At 40.3% G+C, this 16,798-nt stretch overlaps 1 protein-coding gene across 1 annotated transcript; it reads left to right on the top strand.

Moving 5' to 3' along the window:
- The first annotated feature begins 7,100 nt into the window (after positions 1 to 7,100).
- Positions 7,101 to 16,699, top strand: vps18 (VPS18 core subunit of CORVET and HOPS complexes). Its single transcript, XM_048251006.1, has 5 exons — positions 7,101 to 7,497; positions 7,593 to 7,734; positions 8,102 to 8,193; positions 13,502 to 15,372; positions 15,511 to 16,699. Exons 1-5 carry the CDS (start codon positions 7,395 to 7,397, stop codon positions 16,237 to 16,239), a joined length of 2,937 nt encoding a protein of 978 aa, XP_048106963.1. The 5' UTR covers positions 7,101 to 7,394; the 3' UTR covers positions 16,240 to 16,699.
- The last annotated feature ends 99 nt before the right edge of the window (positions 16,700 to 16,798 follow it).

Genomic DNA, 16,798 nt, shown 5'->3' with positions numbered 1-16,798 from the left:
GAGAAATGCAGAACATTAAACCACATATTGGAATATTGGACATAATGCAGAACATTAAACGATATATTGGAATATTGGACATAATGTTCTATTCCACTTTCTCTCAGGGGGAAGGGGGAGGAGGTTGCGCAGCACCCTAGGTAGGCAAAGACAAAAGTGGGGAAGGTTTATTAGCTGGAAAAGAGAAAGAGGTCGTAGTAGCGGAAGGCAAGGTAGAGGGCTGCACGCGGGCTGCCATAACTTGCTGAGTTGAGTGAGCAGGGGGAAATGCTGTTTAGGAATAGAGAAAGAGGCCGCAGTAGCGGAAGGCAAGGTAGAGGGCTGCACGCGGGCTGCCATAACTTGCGGAGTTGAAAAACATGTTGCATGAACAGAGGGGGAGACACTGGAGGAACGCGCTGCGGCGCTGGTGCTCGTTGATCGGCTATAGTAGGAGAGGAAAGATAAACTGATTGTTGGAGAAGCCAACGCAGGTCTGCTTTCCTTGCGAAACGAGGGCAATCGATACTACATCCAACTCTACTCTAATCAAAGATATGGTGCGTGGAGTAGCTCTCCTTCTTCGGGTCGTGCGGCAGCTTGAAACAGGTGAGCGATTGGATGCCCGAGAAGGCGCTGGGGAAGCAATTCTGTGCGGCTTGGCTCCTAGCTTGACCAAATGTGTCTTGCAAGCGGAGTGACGCCGATGCTGCAACTTCGGCAGGTAGAGGCAGACTGCGAATAAATAACCTGTCTGACTGAAGGAGGCGAATAAATAACCTGTCTGACTGAAGGAGGCGAATAAATAACCTGTCTGACTGAAGGAGGCGTGGCAAACTCCGTCATGCTCCCCCCGAACTTCCGTTTGTAAACTCCATTATGTACATTTAGTGACAGTACGCATGCACACACACACACGCACTCATGAACACATGCAAACACACACAGAAAGATACATGCACACACATTCAGGAACATACACACACACACACAGATATGCACGCACTCACACACAAGCACGCATGCACACACACAGACACACGCACATACACACACAGTAGACATGTAGGTATACGTACGCACGCACACACACACACGCACGCACGCACAGACTCACGCATACACACACAGGCACGCACGCACACACACGTAAACACAAACACGTACACCCACGCACAAACACACCCACACACACATACAAACGCACACACACACACATATAAACACACACAAACACGCACACACACATATAAACACACACAAACATGCATACACACATATAAACACGCACAAACACACGCACACACACATATAAACACACACAAACACACCCACACACATATAAACACACACAAACACGCGCACACACACATATAAACACGCACAAACACACATATAAACGCACACACACATATAAACACGCTTAAACACATGCACACACCCACACACACACATATAAACACACACAAACACGCCCACACACACATATAAACACACAAACACGCACACACACATATAAACACACACAAACACGCACACACACATAAATAGCCTAAATAGTGAAATAACTCGCATTGTTATATTGTATTAGTGGAACTTTCTTTATTTGGGAAAGTGAAATCTGCATTTTCTTCTGGAGTTAAACTTGTGACTATACAATAAATTAATAAATTATATGTACATTTAGTAACAGTACGCATGCACACACACACGCACTCATGAACACATGCAAACATACACACACACACACACACACACACGCACACAGACACACACACACAGATATGCACACACTCACACACAAGCACACATGCACACACACAGACACACATAAACACACACACACATAAACACACACGCAAATACACACACAGTGGACATGTAGGCATACGTATGCACACGCACGCACGCACAGACTCACACATACACACACAGGCAGGCACGCACACACACGTAAACACACGTACACCCACGCACAAACACACCCACACACACATATAAACACACACAAACATGCACACACACACACACACATATAAACACACACACATATAAACACACACAAACACGCACACACACATATAAACACGCACAAACACACGCACACACACATATAAACACACACAAACACACACATACACATATAAACACACGCACACACACATATAAACACGCACAAACACACCCACACACACACATATAAACACACACAAAACACACACACACACACATATAAACACACACAAACACACACACACACACACACACACACACACACATATAAACACACACAAACACACCCACACACACATATAAACACACACAAACACAAAAGTGAAATAGTGAAATAACTTGCGTTGTTATATTGTATAAGTGGAGCTTTCTTTATTTGGGAAAGTCAAATCTGGAGTTAAACTTGTGACCATACAATAAATGAATACATTATGTGTACATTTAGTGACAGTACGCATGCACACACACACGCACTCATGAACACACACAAACACACACAGAAAGATACATGCACACACATGCAGGAACATACACACACACGCTTGTCTGTGGCGCCTGCAGCTGTATGGCCGTATGCACTGTGCGTACCATCAGGCTACTCAGCTACGAATAGAGAAAGAATTTCCCGTGTGTATTCACTCCAAGTTGGCCTACCATAACTTCCCAACTCTGTATTGTAGCCCATAAACTGAATGACAGTAGGCTATTTATATTTTTCTGTCAAATAACCAAATGCATTTGTTCAACTTTATGAAGCAAAATTACGCACTAGGCTACTGTGAACGCACACATTTTGTTTGCACAGGAGAGAATGACAAGTAGGCAAATACCTACTTGTTGCTGGTTAGCTAACAGCAAACAATTTTAAGCTAATTCACTAACTCGAGACATTTCCCTTCATTTGTGCCCTTCGTTTACATGCAAACGAATAATTCACCTCTGAAAACGATTCTTTCTAAAAACTCTGGCCAAAGTAGAGATTTTGGAAAATTTTGTTTGCACGTTATGTAAACTGAAAAAAACTGAGTTTTAGGCAGCCGACGTCACAGCATGTGCCAGAACTTGCACCTGTGCTAAAAGTGCGATCCATGCAAGGGGGCAGGCGAATTTCCGGAAGTGGTAGGACCCGTGGAGGCTGAAACTATCAGCCCTTCGCTAACCCCATAGAACGCCCATTAATTTAGGATTTTTTTGAAATCTCATAACTTAATATACCATTATATCCTGTGCCGACATGTAGCTTCTGTATTATCTACATAAACAATACAAGGCAAAACAGGCTCAACTACCTCGTAGGCCTACTTAATGTTGGGTTCCCGTAAGAAGAATATTTAGCATGTCCGGTTGTAGGGAAGCTAACTTTGATGTAATTTCTGTCGCACCGTAGGGAGATAACCGTATTGTTTGAATAAGAAGCTCAGTCCAGCCTGAAGTCCAGCAGCAACTCAATGGAAAAAAAACAATGGATAAGCTACAAGACCATTGTATGTTAGGTAAAGCATTACACAGAAGCAAGTAAACCTAATAAAAAAAAACTAATAATTTCAGAGGTTTTCGATGGATTGACAGTAGCTAGGCTTAGGTCGGAAAAGTGGAAAGAAGATTATTGGTGCTGTTGGATTCTCTGGTTGTTGCGTTGCGTTTTGGTTCTAATGTCTGTATTGAAGAAGGTCAATAAATCTTGACGGCTCGATCAGGATCAGCGATTAAATGATGATTTATTGTAGATGGTACAACAATGAATAACAGAACACAGGCTAAGTCTCGAACAGTAAAACTGCGGAGAGTCTAACAGTTGTGGTTGCTATTAGAAGTGGGCTACTTGAAGCCTGGGTTTTCCCATGCTGCCTTACGAGCACATTTTTATTCACGCTGCTAGGCAGCCTTCCATGGACTTCATTTTCACCTCAACGAAGGAACCAATCACAGAACGGAGGAGGGACAGCAAGATGACGACGACACACCGAAGCGGTTATGAGCTACATACAGACCCATTTGATAGACATTCGTAGCGCCCAATAAACGGCTCTGGGCATTCGTAAACCACGTATCAAATACGAGAAAATGAATGTGTAGTTCCCAGACCCCATCTCAATGAGATGAGGTTTGGCATTAGCCAGGCTAGGCTACTTGAGCTTTCCAACAGAAGATGCTCCTTGAGTCGCTTCCTCAATCCGTCTCAGAGTCAAAAAAAAGACAAAGCTTGCTACTTGCTTGATACTTAAACATTCGAACGTAAATCATGGCAACGTGGCAGGTGCCAATCAGTGTACAAGACCGGCTCTGACCAGATGGAGATACTAGCCCGAACAGAACAAAACGCTTTCTCCCTCGGTCCACGTTATCACTGATGTTCCTAAACCCAGGGCCATGACCTTCCTGATTGTAAATAGACACAGGCCTAAGCCTCCCTTAGTGTCCACATCTGGTAAGACCTTTGGTATTAGACAAAGTTATGCACAATATGGACCTCTCCCCGTTGTATACTACACACAGAAGTAACATATGAACACATCAGAATACAGTGAGAATACCCCAAAATTCTACACTGCGAAAGTCGCAAGCACATTTAACTGCAGATTTTGCATGTGCACACTAAAGGCACAAATGTGTAACAGTAAATTTGAAGTCGTACATATTTTTTTATACCTTGTACACAAATTATGGGCTACAGGTTTACAAATCCTTACAGGTACACAGATCCTATCCTGTGCATCACAACTTCCAATAGTGGTGGCAGAAGTTGGTTCCCACACTGAAGTCATTGTGCAAGAAAACCAGGCAGAGGTCGAAAGATGGGGGTCGGCCAAATCGGTTCATACTTTGTATGTGTGATAAGTATGTGGAACTATGAACAGCCATATAATTAAAACCCTGAGTTCTGGGGCCCCCCTTGGAGACCCTCGAAAATCGAACAATTCATGGCTGAACATTACTGAAATTGCAATGGCTACCCTGATTATTCTGATAAAGATATGAACATAAGCCTTATATTTCCATATAGCATGAGTTTCCTAGTCTCACAGACTAAAAGTTGAAGATGAAGCATTGAAATTAAGAGGGTGTAGGGGTTATCAGAACCACTGAAAGCAGAAATTTTGGTCATTTTTATGAGGCATTATCTCACATGTGCAGTGGCTTTGGTGGATGTTTTTACTGTTGCTGGAGAGAGGAACATCTACTGATCCAAAAACAATCGTCGTCTAATTGGGCCACACATAATGCGAGCCGTGAAAGGAGGGTCTTTATGGGCATTTTTTTGGCATCCTACTCTGAAAAGCCATTTTTAGCAATATCTGACAATTTTTTAGCAATATCTGGAAAACTATCTCACCTGTAGCTTTCAATTTTTCTACAGTCAATATCTGTTGCTAATAGCATCCATACTGTCAGGTGTGTAGCTCAAGTATAACCTAGAATGGTACTTAAACTTCTTCCAAAATTTGGCTTGGCGAAATAAAATAGCACATTTGAAGAGTTGTTAAACCCCCAGTTTTTCAGATAGAAAACTTAGATATTACAGTAAGCATCTCTGGTACCAGGTTAAACACTGTACAAAATGTGGTCTCTCTTAGATGATTAGTTTCACAGATATTAAGGCTAAAAAAAAACAAAAACATTTTCGACAGGTATCAGATCCAAACTGACTTTTTTTGAATGATCAAAGTCTTGTGAAAATCATATAAAAAATTGTGAGGGTGTTCAGCCTAATTTTGTCACAGTGAATGTTTTAAATCTTAATTGATCTCAGGTGCTAAGTGAGTGAGCGTGTGAGATCACATGGGCTCAGATAGGTATGAATTTGAAATTTGAAGGCTACAGGTGAGATTATTTTCCAGATATTGCTGTTTAAAAATGGCTTTTCAGGGTAGGTTATGATGGCAAAAAAATGCCCAAACCCTCCTGCCACTGCGCATGTGAGATAATGGCTCATAAAAATGGCATAAATTTAGAGAGATGACAATTCTGCTTTCAGTGGTTCTGATAACATTTTGTCAATCATCATAAATAATAGGCCTACATTGGAGACTGTTAACTATTTAGGCCTACTAAAATTATTTTCGTCATTCATGCCGTTCGTAGCCTTCAATCGCCATAAATAACACACGGTCGAATATTGAATTGTTTATTTTCCAACATGCCACAACAGCGAAATCGCAAGCAGACTGTTTTGATAAGCGTTTTACTACTTTCGGCCGCCATTGCCAAAAGCCAGAAGTAGGCTAAACAGGAAACCTTATTTGGGCTTTCGTCTCCCTGTTAACAGAACCTGTATTTATTAATAGGGCTGTCAAAGTAACTGATTAATTTCGATTAATTCATTTGAGAAAAAATTACTGATTAAAAAAATGAGTGCAGATTAATCGATTCCGTATGACCTTTGACCCCGAGCCATTCTAGTCAGTAAAAATTAGACTGTAAAATGAAGGAGAGAGAAGAAAACGTGCTGCCTGGATCATTGATTGGATAAAAATAAAGTGTTGAAAAGAAAGTCCTCTGCAATGTCTGCAGAAAGGAATTTGCATATCACCGGAGTTCATCAACTCTATAGTCGCAAATCAATGCAAAGAAATAAGTGTTGATATTGAGGGGAGTGTTAATTTATTTTCATTGTGTCCCCTAGCCTAGGTTATATCTGTGGCCTGAAATGCCTTGTATGTGAAAAAAAAACATCTTCCCGAAGCACTTTTGAATTTATTTCCTCACCATATTAGATCATATCATAGATTATTATGGCCATTATTTGAATAGTGAAAATAATAATAAAAGAGTTTTTGAACTTTAATGTCACTAATGCTGATTATTCAATGATTTATTTGAATTTAAATAATTTAAATATTTTCACAGCAAAAATTATGTATGTGATTCATTTAGATTAATTAATCACAGAGTATGTAATTAATTAGATTATTTTTTTTAATCGATTGACAGCCCTACTTATTAGACATCCTCTGCTGCTATCATGAATGAAGTCCTACCAGCCATTCTCTGGGCCGACTGACATAGACATAACATGCGACTGACTGTTAATCTAGACACACCCTAGCGGCAGCAAATTGGGTCTGGCTCGTCAGGCTAACTGACTGTGGTAGTCACATGATGTTTGATCACCTGACAAGACAGCTCTTCCTGCTAAGTGAGGCGTTCCTACAATGAACGTTCTTCGATCGCAATAGAGCACTTTATGTGTTTTTTCTGTGATTGCATTGAAGAGAAGTTCTTTGATACAGTTTGCTGTAGCCTAACATTTCGTTTATTATCTCCAAGATAACGAGTCTGACGTTAGGGGTTGCTATAGCCGTCGTTTTAGCAAGTTAGCTTCTTTCACAATGCAAACATTTCGTTGCTTGTCATAAGGAAGGAATTAAACCCTCGTCGTATTTAGTCCAACACATGCAGACATGGCTTCTATTCTTGATGAATATGAAGACTCTCAGAACATTCGCCACCCGGTTCATTCGCATAACCGCTTGCCAGCAACCAACATTGGGATAACTCATTCGGGTAACGTATTATAAAGATGTGGTTACATGACCCTCTATATTTCGTTAATTAACTTAGTTGCTATAACCACTACATCTGTCTGTGTTGGTCTTTAGGATTTGTGAATGTAAGGTTGGAGGAAGAAAAGCCCATATTCAACAAACAACGGATTGATTTTTCCCCTCCTGAAAAGATAAACCATTTTGCAGTATGCAACAATCAGCTTTGCATGAGTTTGGGAAAAGACACTATTCTAAGGTAGGCTACATCAAACTACACCTGAGGTGCGTTGGAATTTGGCAAGCAGTGGCAAACGTTCGTGATCAACATGTCTTCTCAGAACGGCCTACATTTGAACGATTTGGTGTTATTACATTGTAACGTTAACAATTCGTTCATCTCACGTCCACTGTATGTTTGCGGAAAACTACCTCCATACGGTCGCCAACCTGTTTGCAAACGTTCGCCTATGTTTGCGAATTTGAACGCACCTCTGACCTGCTTAGTAGGCTAGCCCTGTATAATAGAGGGCATCCTGCAATGTACACTTTCAACAAATGCATTCAGGTCAAATTTCACATTAACACTTTGTGCCATGAACATCTAAATATTTCCTGTTTTTAAGAATTGATCTTGGAAAACCAGATCAGCCGAACCAAGTAGAGTTGGGCCGTAAAGATGACAGCAAAGTGCACAAACTCTTCCTCGATCCCACAGGTACTGCTTGCATGACTTTATGAATGTATTATGTTGCAGGATTATGCAGGCTACTCTACTCTGCCATATTTATTCTACTGTAATATATGGTATTTTCCATATCCTTTTTAATGGCTGTTGCATGGGGCCTACTAGCATGTACAAATGTATCCAGTCTTACAGTTAAGGTATGTGATGACTGTACTTAAAAATAAAATAAATAATGAAATCAAAGCAGTATCATATATATATATATATATATAAAGGATGCCACGATACAAAGTTAGCCATTGATCGCTCACATGATTTTATTAAATCAACAAGTTTCAATACAGAGTAATTATGTTTTATCCAGTGACTGACTGTCGATTTTGTGGCTGGGCCTTTAATTACATTTAGTTTGGCAGGGCTCCAGGCTCCAGTTTGTTCATGTCAAAAAATATTTGACCCCCCCCCTCTTCAAAATACTATTGCCAAATGCTATTTTTTTGTCACATACAGCAAACCAGGGGTGCCATTACTTATGTGAAAGTAGTATACATGGATTTCTATGCATAGTCACGGAAACATGCGTGCCCAACTAAAAGGCAGAAGGCACCATAGAACAACATAGAGCAGTGCTCTCCATGAAAAGAAAAACTGCACCAATTCAAAATCACGATGGTTAGAGTATGTTCAATATCCCTAACGGAATGCATGTCTTCGCCAAAAACGACAAAAGATGATGTTATAGTAATGCAAATTATAAAAGTAAAAAAAATTATAAGTTAAAAACAAACTCTGAAATAAAGTCTGACATGAGATGTTATTATCATTGAGACAACAGGGGTTACAGCAGCCGACTATTAGGTTACCGTATTTTCTGGACTATAAGTCGCACTTTTTTTCATAGTTAGGCTGGTCCTGCGACTTATAGTCAGGTGCGACTTATATATGAAAAAATATATAATTGAACATGTTTCTAAATGCACAAGTCCTGTGCACTTTCAGCCAGAGATTAGTGCTTGCGCTATACCTGAATCACACGTGCATACCTAAATCCTCAAATTATGGCCGGAATTCTATTTATAGCCAGGTCTCAGATTCGGACAAATAAAAGCCAGTATAATTTTGTTTCAATTTAACTCATAAAAGAGCTCTTCTTAATATTTTATATTGTTGGTTGGTTTAATTTTGTTGCCAATTAAAAGTCATTGTCCACACCATGAGTCTCCAACACGTTGCTCTCAAGCTACCAGTCGCATGCCGCCCCCTTCTGAGCTAGAGGCTGAAGCAGTAACCTACATTTAAACACAATTGTTGCTGCCAGGCATCAGCCTACAAATTTTTATAAAAAAGTAAATCATGCATAATTTAAAAAATAACTAAATTTATACCTAGACCTCTTTGGCTATACGGAATAAGTTTTCCCTTGCAGCACAAGTTCCATGAATGATTGAAAGTGGATGCCTTATCTCGCGATAAGCGGATGGAAATCCCGACACTCTTTCATACATGAAACCTAATAGTGAACCATTAAATACCCCACAGATTTCAGTGGTCATCAGTCCCGATATTTAGCAATATAATCAAACAGTCCAAACGTAAATGTCTTGAATTTCCCCTGGGGATCAATAACGTATCTATCTATCTATCTAAATTAAATCTCAAATTGAACATCTTCTGCTTTTGATAGCCTACCGTTATGCCGCTCCAAACGAAAAGTAGGCCTATGCCTCACAATAAAACACAAGAAATAAAGCCCTATAGCTGACTCGAATACAAGCCATGGCCCAAATAAAGGTGCTTTGCTCAACCTAAATAAAAGGATTTACGATGTCTGTCTCCTAAACATTCCTCACCCGTTATCTAGACATGCATGAAAACATTTGAAAACAAAACTCACTGCCATGTAATATTTGATCGCTGTTTTGATACTAATTATCTTTCACGTAATGAATACGCACAGAAAGTGAAAGAAGGCCTACTATGCGCACCGTGTCTGGAGAACACATCCATGTTCTTTCGCGTTATAGGCTGTCATGCTTCTGTGTTTGCAAAATTCCTGACGTTTCCTGATCGCTAAACGTTTGTGTTCCTTTCCTGTCGATAGCGGTTGATGTAGAACCACCTAGGCTATAATTTGACTTCAGCGGTGACAATCCTGCTGAGAGAGAGAGAGAGAGAGACCCCCCAAAGTGGTCCTGCGCACCCGTGTGTGTCTGCATGGGGTTCACCACATGGCATTTTCTTTCAGTGAATCTTTTGCTTTGCAATTACCTTCCTGCCCTCCTCTTGGCTGCCTTCACTCCTTAGTCTTCATTAACATTAATCTTTTTGGTCTCAATAATCCAGTTACATAGTCTCTGTTTTTGGTTTTGGATTTTGTGAAATAGATTTCTAAATACTTATAGTCCGGTGCGACTTATATGTTTTTTTTCCTGTTCATGACTCATTTTTTGACTGATGTGACTTATACTCAGGATCGACTTAGTCCGGAAAATACGCCCCACTTCTGCCCTACGGCTGCGTGCGCATCTAGTTTTGTTGGTAAACAGGAAACCCGTCTATTGCCAAATTTCTTGCCAAGCCCAATGTGTTATGTTTATTATATCGGAGAGAATTCATTCGGAATAGGTCATGCAGGAAGCCTACCTATTTTCTTTGTGATTGCCTTTATGTAACTCTACAATGTTATATAGTAACATATTGGCCTACTCATTATAAATGTAATCAAAATCAAGCAATCCGTGTCCCAATCACACAGGCCATTAAGTCACATTATGCTGTTACTGACTGCTGACAAGTGCTCTGTAGGCAGTGTTGTAGAAGTTCATACTTCATAAGAGCTAGAGGTGTGAATTGGAAGTAGGCATATTTTGTAAAAGATAGTGTGGATAGTTTTTTTTTTATTCTGCCTGTTTTAAATACACCATTTTAACACAGTTTGGGGGGGGGGGCAGAAATACCTAGGCAGCACAACAAGGAAGCATTGCCCTGTCAAAAGTAAAGAAGAATGGCACATAGCTTTCCCAAGTCATGAAGTCACATAAATCAAACAGAGAGCGGTAAAAATGCTGCTCTGGGTGTGTTTTTTTAATACTGGATATCCAGTTTTTTTTAACTAGAAATCTCATCAATAATCTCACCAATATTAATCAATCTGGCTAATTAAACCAACTAGTGCAGTGCCCGTTCAAACATGGCATTCCTGGAGAAAGCACGTAGCCCAATAACATGTCTGCAGGTATGCCTGCTTTAAAAATTGGATAATAGTGAAAAACATCATTCCCGCTAAGCATTCAATAATGAATACTGAATATTATATTATAATATATTAACCTATAATTATTAATGTGCAGTAAGCAGAATTTAGTATGGCTGCATGTGACATTTCTACAGATCAGAATGACATAAGCCTAACAGCTGTTTTGAGTTAAGGCTATATTATTGTTAAGCTTATTGAATAACTTCCTGATACTGAAGACAAACCATTTTGTGAAATGATGCATCTTCGTTTGAAATTGCAACGATGTGACTCAAAGGGCAACGAAGTGACATCTCACACTGTCTGCTACTCGTCAGCTGATCGAAATGATATAAGCCTAAAGCTTTGATGTAATGTTATATGTTTAGCCTTTTGAATAACTTAACAATGTAGAAGACAAACCATTTTATAGAAAGATGCATCATCACATGAGATTTGCAACGATGTGACTCAAAAACGGACTCAAAAACAGGCAAAATCTGGCGCTAGTTAGCCGATGCTACCAACAGCTTTTTCAATGGTGGTGCTTCGGCATCGGGCTAGCCATGCAAATAAATCACTGTTTTACACCGTTTACGAGGCTCAATATATCTCCACACTTCATTGGTAGACTTCCGAGGGCCCTGACATTTAAAACGAGACATTGAGAACTTTGAAAAAGCACTGGTAGTTTACTTACAAGACGATTTATACAGACATCAGTCGCATTTGCGCAGGGCAAAGATGTGACATTGGTACGGTCTCAATTGTTGGGAGGCACATGACACCCCTTCATGCTGCGTTGATGACTAAATCAATCTATGACTAAGCCCCGCCCCCTCCACTCACACGGACAGTCAACATTCGGTGACAGGCGCTATGGCAGCTGTCACAGTAGGAGACATTTCACAGGAGGCAATTGATGATTTTTGGAGACAGAAAGATTATATATCATCTCGAAGTCACCAAAAGGGCCTTAACTATACATTGGAGGGTTATATTAATAATTTTACGTTTCCAGGACAAGCCTTTTTACCATCTTTACCAAGAATACCTCTCCGTTAGTTTGGTGCTACAGTATTTACATGAATCATTCAGCACAACATTGCTAACATTTGTTATCTCGGTTATTTACAGATATGTTAATGAAGCTAAGCTCCAAAAGTTAACGTTAGTATAACTAGAGCCATTTGGACAACAGCTAACAATCATGTACGATTGCCAAAGTACAAAAACTAGCACATAACAGGCCAATGAACTCATGTACAACACTGGTAACGTTAGGCTAACGTTTTCTAATGTTCTAACGTTTTCTAATTACGTTAGAGATGTTAAAGATAATGTTCAAATTCGTTGTTGACCTTAGAACAGATGTAGACATCCTTGTTAATTTTATCCATGTTTAGTTGGTGTTGTGGTCTACCGCATAACTTTATTCAGAGCAGACACTTATCTCGGTTGAGATGTGGCTTGGGAAAGGATGAAAAATACACACCATCGCCCAGCCTCTCGGGATACCCAGTGTCGGAGTTGCATGTACCCGATGCACACCGTTTGACCATTTTAAACTTAAAATGTCAAGAAAAAACATATAGAAGCGAATGAAAACTGACTAACTGCAATGCATTTCAATGGACGTGGAAGCAGAGAATGTCTGAGTGTATTGGGTTAGCTATGCGCACTGTGATTGGCTCATCGCGTTTGGCTTAGCCATAGGTCAATTCTCGTCAAAAACACTGAGTGTGTGGGACACAGACACAGGACTACACCAAAACTTTTAGGAGTCCTCTCGACTACCTCTAAGACTTAGGTGCCACTTCTAGCAATTCACTTTTTTAATTTAAATATTACCAATTCAACTGATTCATTGTTATTGTATCCAGGCATTCTCGTAATGTCTCCAGTATGACATGCAAATGTAAAGTAATTTGTCTTTGAATTCTAAGTACATAGCTGAGATACTCAGGGTAAGACCACACATTCAGAAAATGAAAATGTAATCATGTCTGAGTTCTAAGTACATAGCTGATAGTTGTAACAAATGTAACAAATGTATTATAATGACACATTCAGAAAATTAAAAATGTTCTTATTTTCTTTTAGGTTCTCATCTGGTAATCAGTCTTACCTCAAGTGAATGTGTCTATTTGAATAGAAACACCCAGAAGATCCGAAGCCTCTCAAGGTGGAGGGGTCATCTCATTGAGAGTGTGGGTTGGAACAAAGTGCTTGGAACTGAGGTGACAACAGGGCCCATTCTTGTGGGCACCAGTCAAGGCATCATCTTTGAAGCTGAGATTTCTGCCTCTGAGGGTAGCTTGTTCAACACTAACCCAGATCAGTACTTTAGACAGGTCCACTCTCTTGAAGAGGATGGGAAACCAGCACCTGTTTGCTGTCTTGAGGTTGAACGTGGTTTGGAGTCAAAATACTTCATCATTGCCACTACCCGGAAGCGCCTATTTCAGTTTGTGGGGAAGGTAGCAGAGGGATCTGAGCAGCAAGGTTTCAGTTCCATCTTTTCTCAAAACCAGGAACTACTTCCCAGTTTTCAGGAGTTTCCTGTCAACATGGGCTACAGTGAAATTACCTTTTATACTTCCAAGCTCCGCACATGTCCCAAAGCCTTTGCCTGGATGATGGGCAATGGTGTGTTATATGGCCAGCTGGACTATGTCAGACTTGATTCACTCCTTAGTGATGTCGAAGTGTGGGAGTACACATCAGATATCGACTTCAATTTCAACAAGCCCATATCCATTGTGCTCACCCAGTTTCACTTCTTGCTTCTCCTTCCAGACAGAGTGAAAGCTATTTGTACCTTAAATGGGCAAGTGGTACATGAGGATGTATTTCCGGATAAATTTGGCACCTTGAAAAAGATGATCAAAGACCCGGCAGGAGGGCTGGTGTGGATTTATACAGAGAAGGCTGTCTTTCGTTACCACATACAGAGAGAGGCAAGAGATGTCTGGCAGATGTATATGAACATGAACAGGTTTGATTTGGCCAAAGAATACTGCCAGGATCGTCCAGAGTGCATGGACATGGTCCTTGCCAAAGAGGCAGAGCACTGCTTTCAGAATAAACGTTATCTGGAAAGTGCTAAATGCTATGCCCTAACCCAGAACTACTTTGAAGAGATTGCACTTAAGTTTATTGAAGCAAAGCAAGAAGAAGCCCTGAAAGAGTTCCTCATGAAAAAGCTGAACAATCTGAAGCCAAGTGAGAAGACTCAGATCACTTTGCTTGTTACCTGGCTGACGGAGCTTTACCTCAATCGACTTGGGCTTCTTGAGTCTGATGACGGCAAGAATGCTCTTCTCCAAAACACTCGTGATGAGTTCAGACGCTTTCTGAGCAGCACCAAACACAAAGAATGTTTCTACAACAACCGAGACACTATCTATGACCTGCTGGCTAGTCATGGCAATGTAGATGACATGGTGTATTTCTCAGTCATCATGCAAGACTATGAGAGAGTTATTTCACACCACTGTCAACACGATGACTACAGTGCAGCTTTGGAAGTTCTGTCAAAACACTGTGATGAAAAGCTGTTCTACAAATTCTCTCCTGTCTTAATGCAGCACATACCCAAGAAAGTGGTTGATGCCTGGATCCAAATGGGAAACAGACTTGATCCCAAGAAGCTCATTCCAGCTCTGGTGAACTACAGTCAGATGGGAAGCACTCAGCAGATAAATGAAACCATTCGGTACATGGAATTCTGTGTATATCAGCTCGAAGTGAAGGAAGAAGCCATCCACAATTACTTACTGTCCTTATATGCAAAATATAAGCCTGACTCACTTTTATGGTACCTAGAGCAGGCTGGCACACAAGCTTCGGAAATCAACTATGACCTGAAATATGCTCTACGGTTGTGTGCTGAACATGGATATCTACAGGCATGTGTCCTTGTCTACAAGATTATGGAGCTGTATGAAGAAGCTGTGGATTTAGCATTGCAGGTTTGGACTGCCAATTATTTGTAATTGTTAACGTATAACACTCTTACAAACATTATATGTTCATTACCATTTAGACAGGTACAAATAATGATTAGGACAAAATATTGTTTTTGATAAATATGACTTGTGTACATACAGGTGGATGTAGACCTAGCCAAGTCCTGTGCAGACCTTCCAGAGGATGATGAGGAATTGAGAAAGAAGCTGTGGCTGAAAATCGCTCGGCATGTTGTGCAAGAAGAGAAGGACGTAAAGAAGGCCATGAACTGTCTATCCAGCTGTAACCTCTTAAAGATTGAGGACATCTTACCGTTCTTTCCAGATTTTGTCACTATTGACCACTTTAAAGAGGCAATATGTAGTTCCTTAGAGGAGTATAATCAGCACATTGAAGAGCTGAAACAGGAGATGGAAGAGGCTACAGAGAGTGCTAAACGAATCCGAGAAGATATTCTGGAAATGAGAAACAAGTATGGTGTGGTTGAGTCCCAAGAGAAATGTGCAACTTGTGACTTTCCTCTTCTCAACCGCCCGTTCTACCTTTTTCTATGTGGCCATATGTTTCACTATGACTGCCTCTATCAGGAGGTTAGTACGCACCTCTACACACATGAGCAGACCAAGCTAGAGGAGCTACAGAAGAAGCTTGCAGGTGTTACCGTGACAACCAAGTCTCGTCATCGGCAAAAGGAGGATGATTCAGTCAGTTTGGGAATTACCCATGTTAGCCGTGAACAGATTAAGTCTGATATTGATGATATCATTGCATCTGAGTGTGTGTACTGTGGTGAGCGGATGATCAAGTCTATTGATAAGCCTTTTATTGATCCAGAGAGGTTTGAGGAGGAGAAGTCAACCTGGTTATGAGAATGCATTCCTCCTTCCTCTAGATCTGACATCATGTAGAAATCTTATGGCATGTGATTTATTTGTTAATTACAGTAGAATGCTTTTGAATGCTGCTTCAGGGTTTTTGAGCAGCTTGTTTATTTAGAAATGTATTTTTAAATGAGTCACATGTTTATAAGTAATAGTTGATATGCCTACTTTTACTCAAGTTAAATGATCTACTTTTCAGTTGTTGTAAAGCATTTTCCAGTGGTTGTCCTTTGAGTCATTGCAATGCCATTGTCATAAGAATTGTATAATATTCATGCACAATACTACTATTTGTTTGTATGTCCCTCATTGGCAATATATTTAACATGTGATTTGTGATAGGAAACCAATGAAAATGATTGTTTCAGTGCACAATAATAGGCCTAGGCTAGCTTGTCTATTTATGCTGCCCATCTCGCTAATATTCATTAAAACGATTATTACAGTATTTCCCTGACTTATGATTGTTGGGAAAATAAAAGGCTATGGTGGTGTACAGTCCAGGGCATCTTTACAGTCAATCCAAGGGTACTACTGATAACGCGCA

The sequence above is a fragment of the Alosa alosa genome, chromosome 8 (assembly GCF_017589495.1).
Source record: "Alosa alosa isolate M-15738 ecotype Scorff River chromosome 8, AALO_Geno_1.1, whole genome shotgun sequence".
Taxonomy (NCBI): domain Eukaryota; kingdom Metazoa; phylum Chordata; class Actinopteri; order Clupeiformes; family Clupeidae; genus Alosa; species Alosa alosa.
This window is presented reverse-complemented; position numbering and strand designations above follow the sequence as displayed.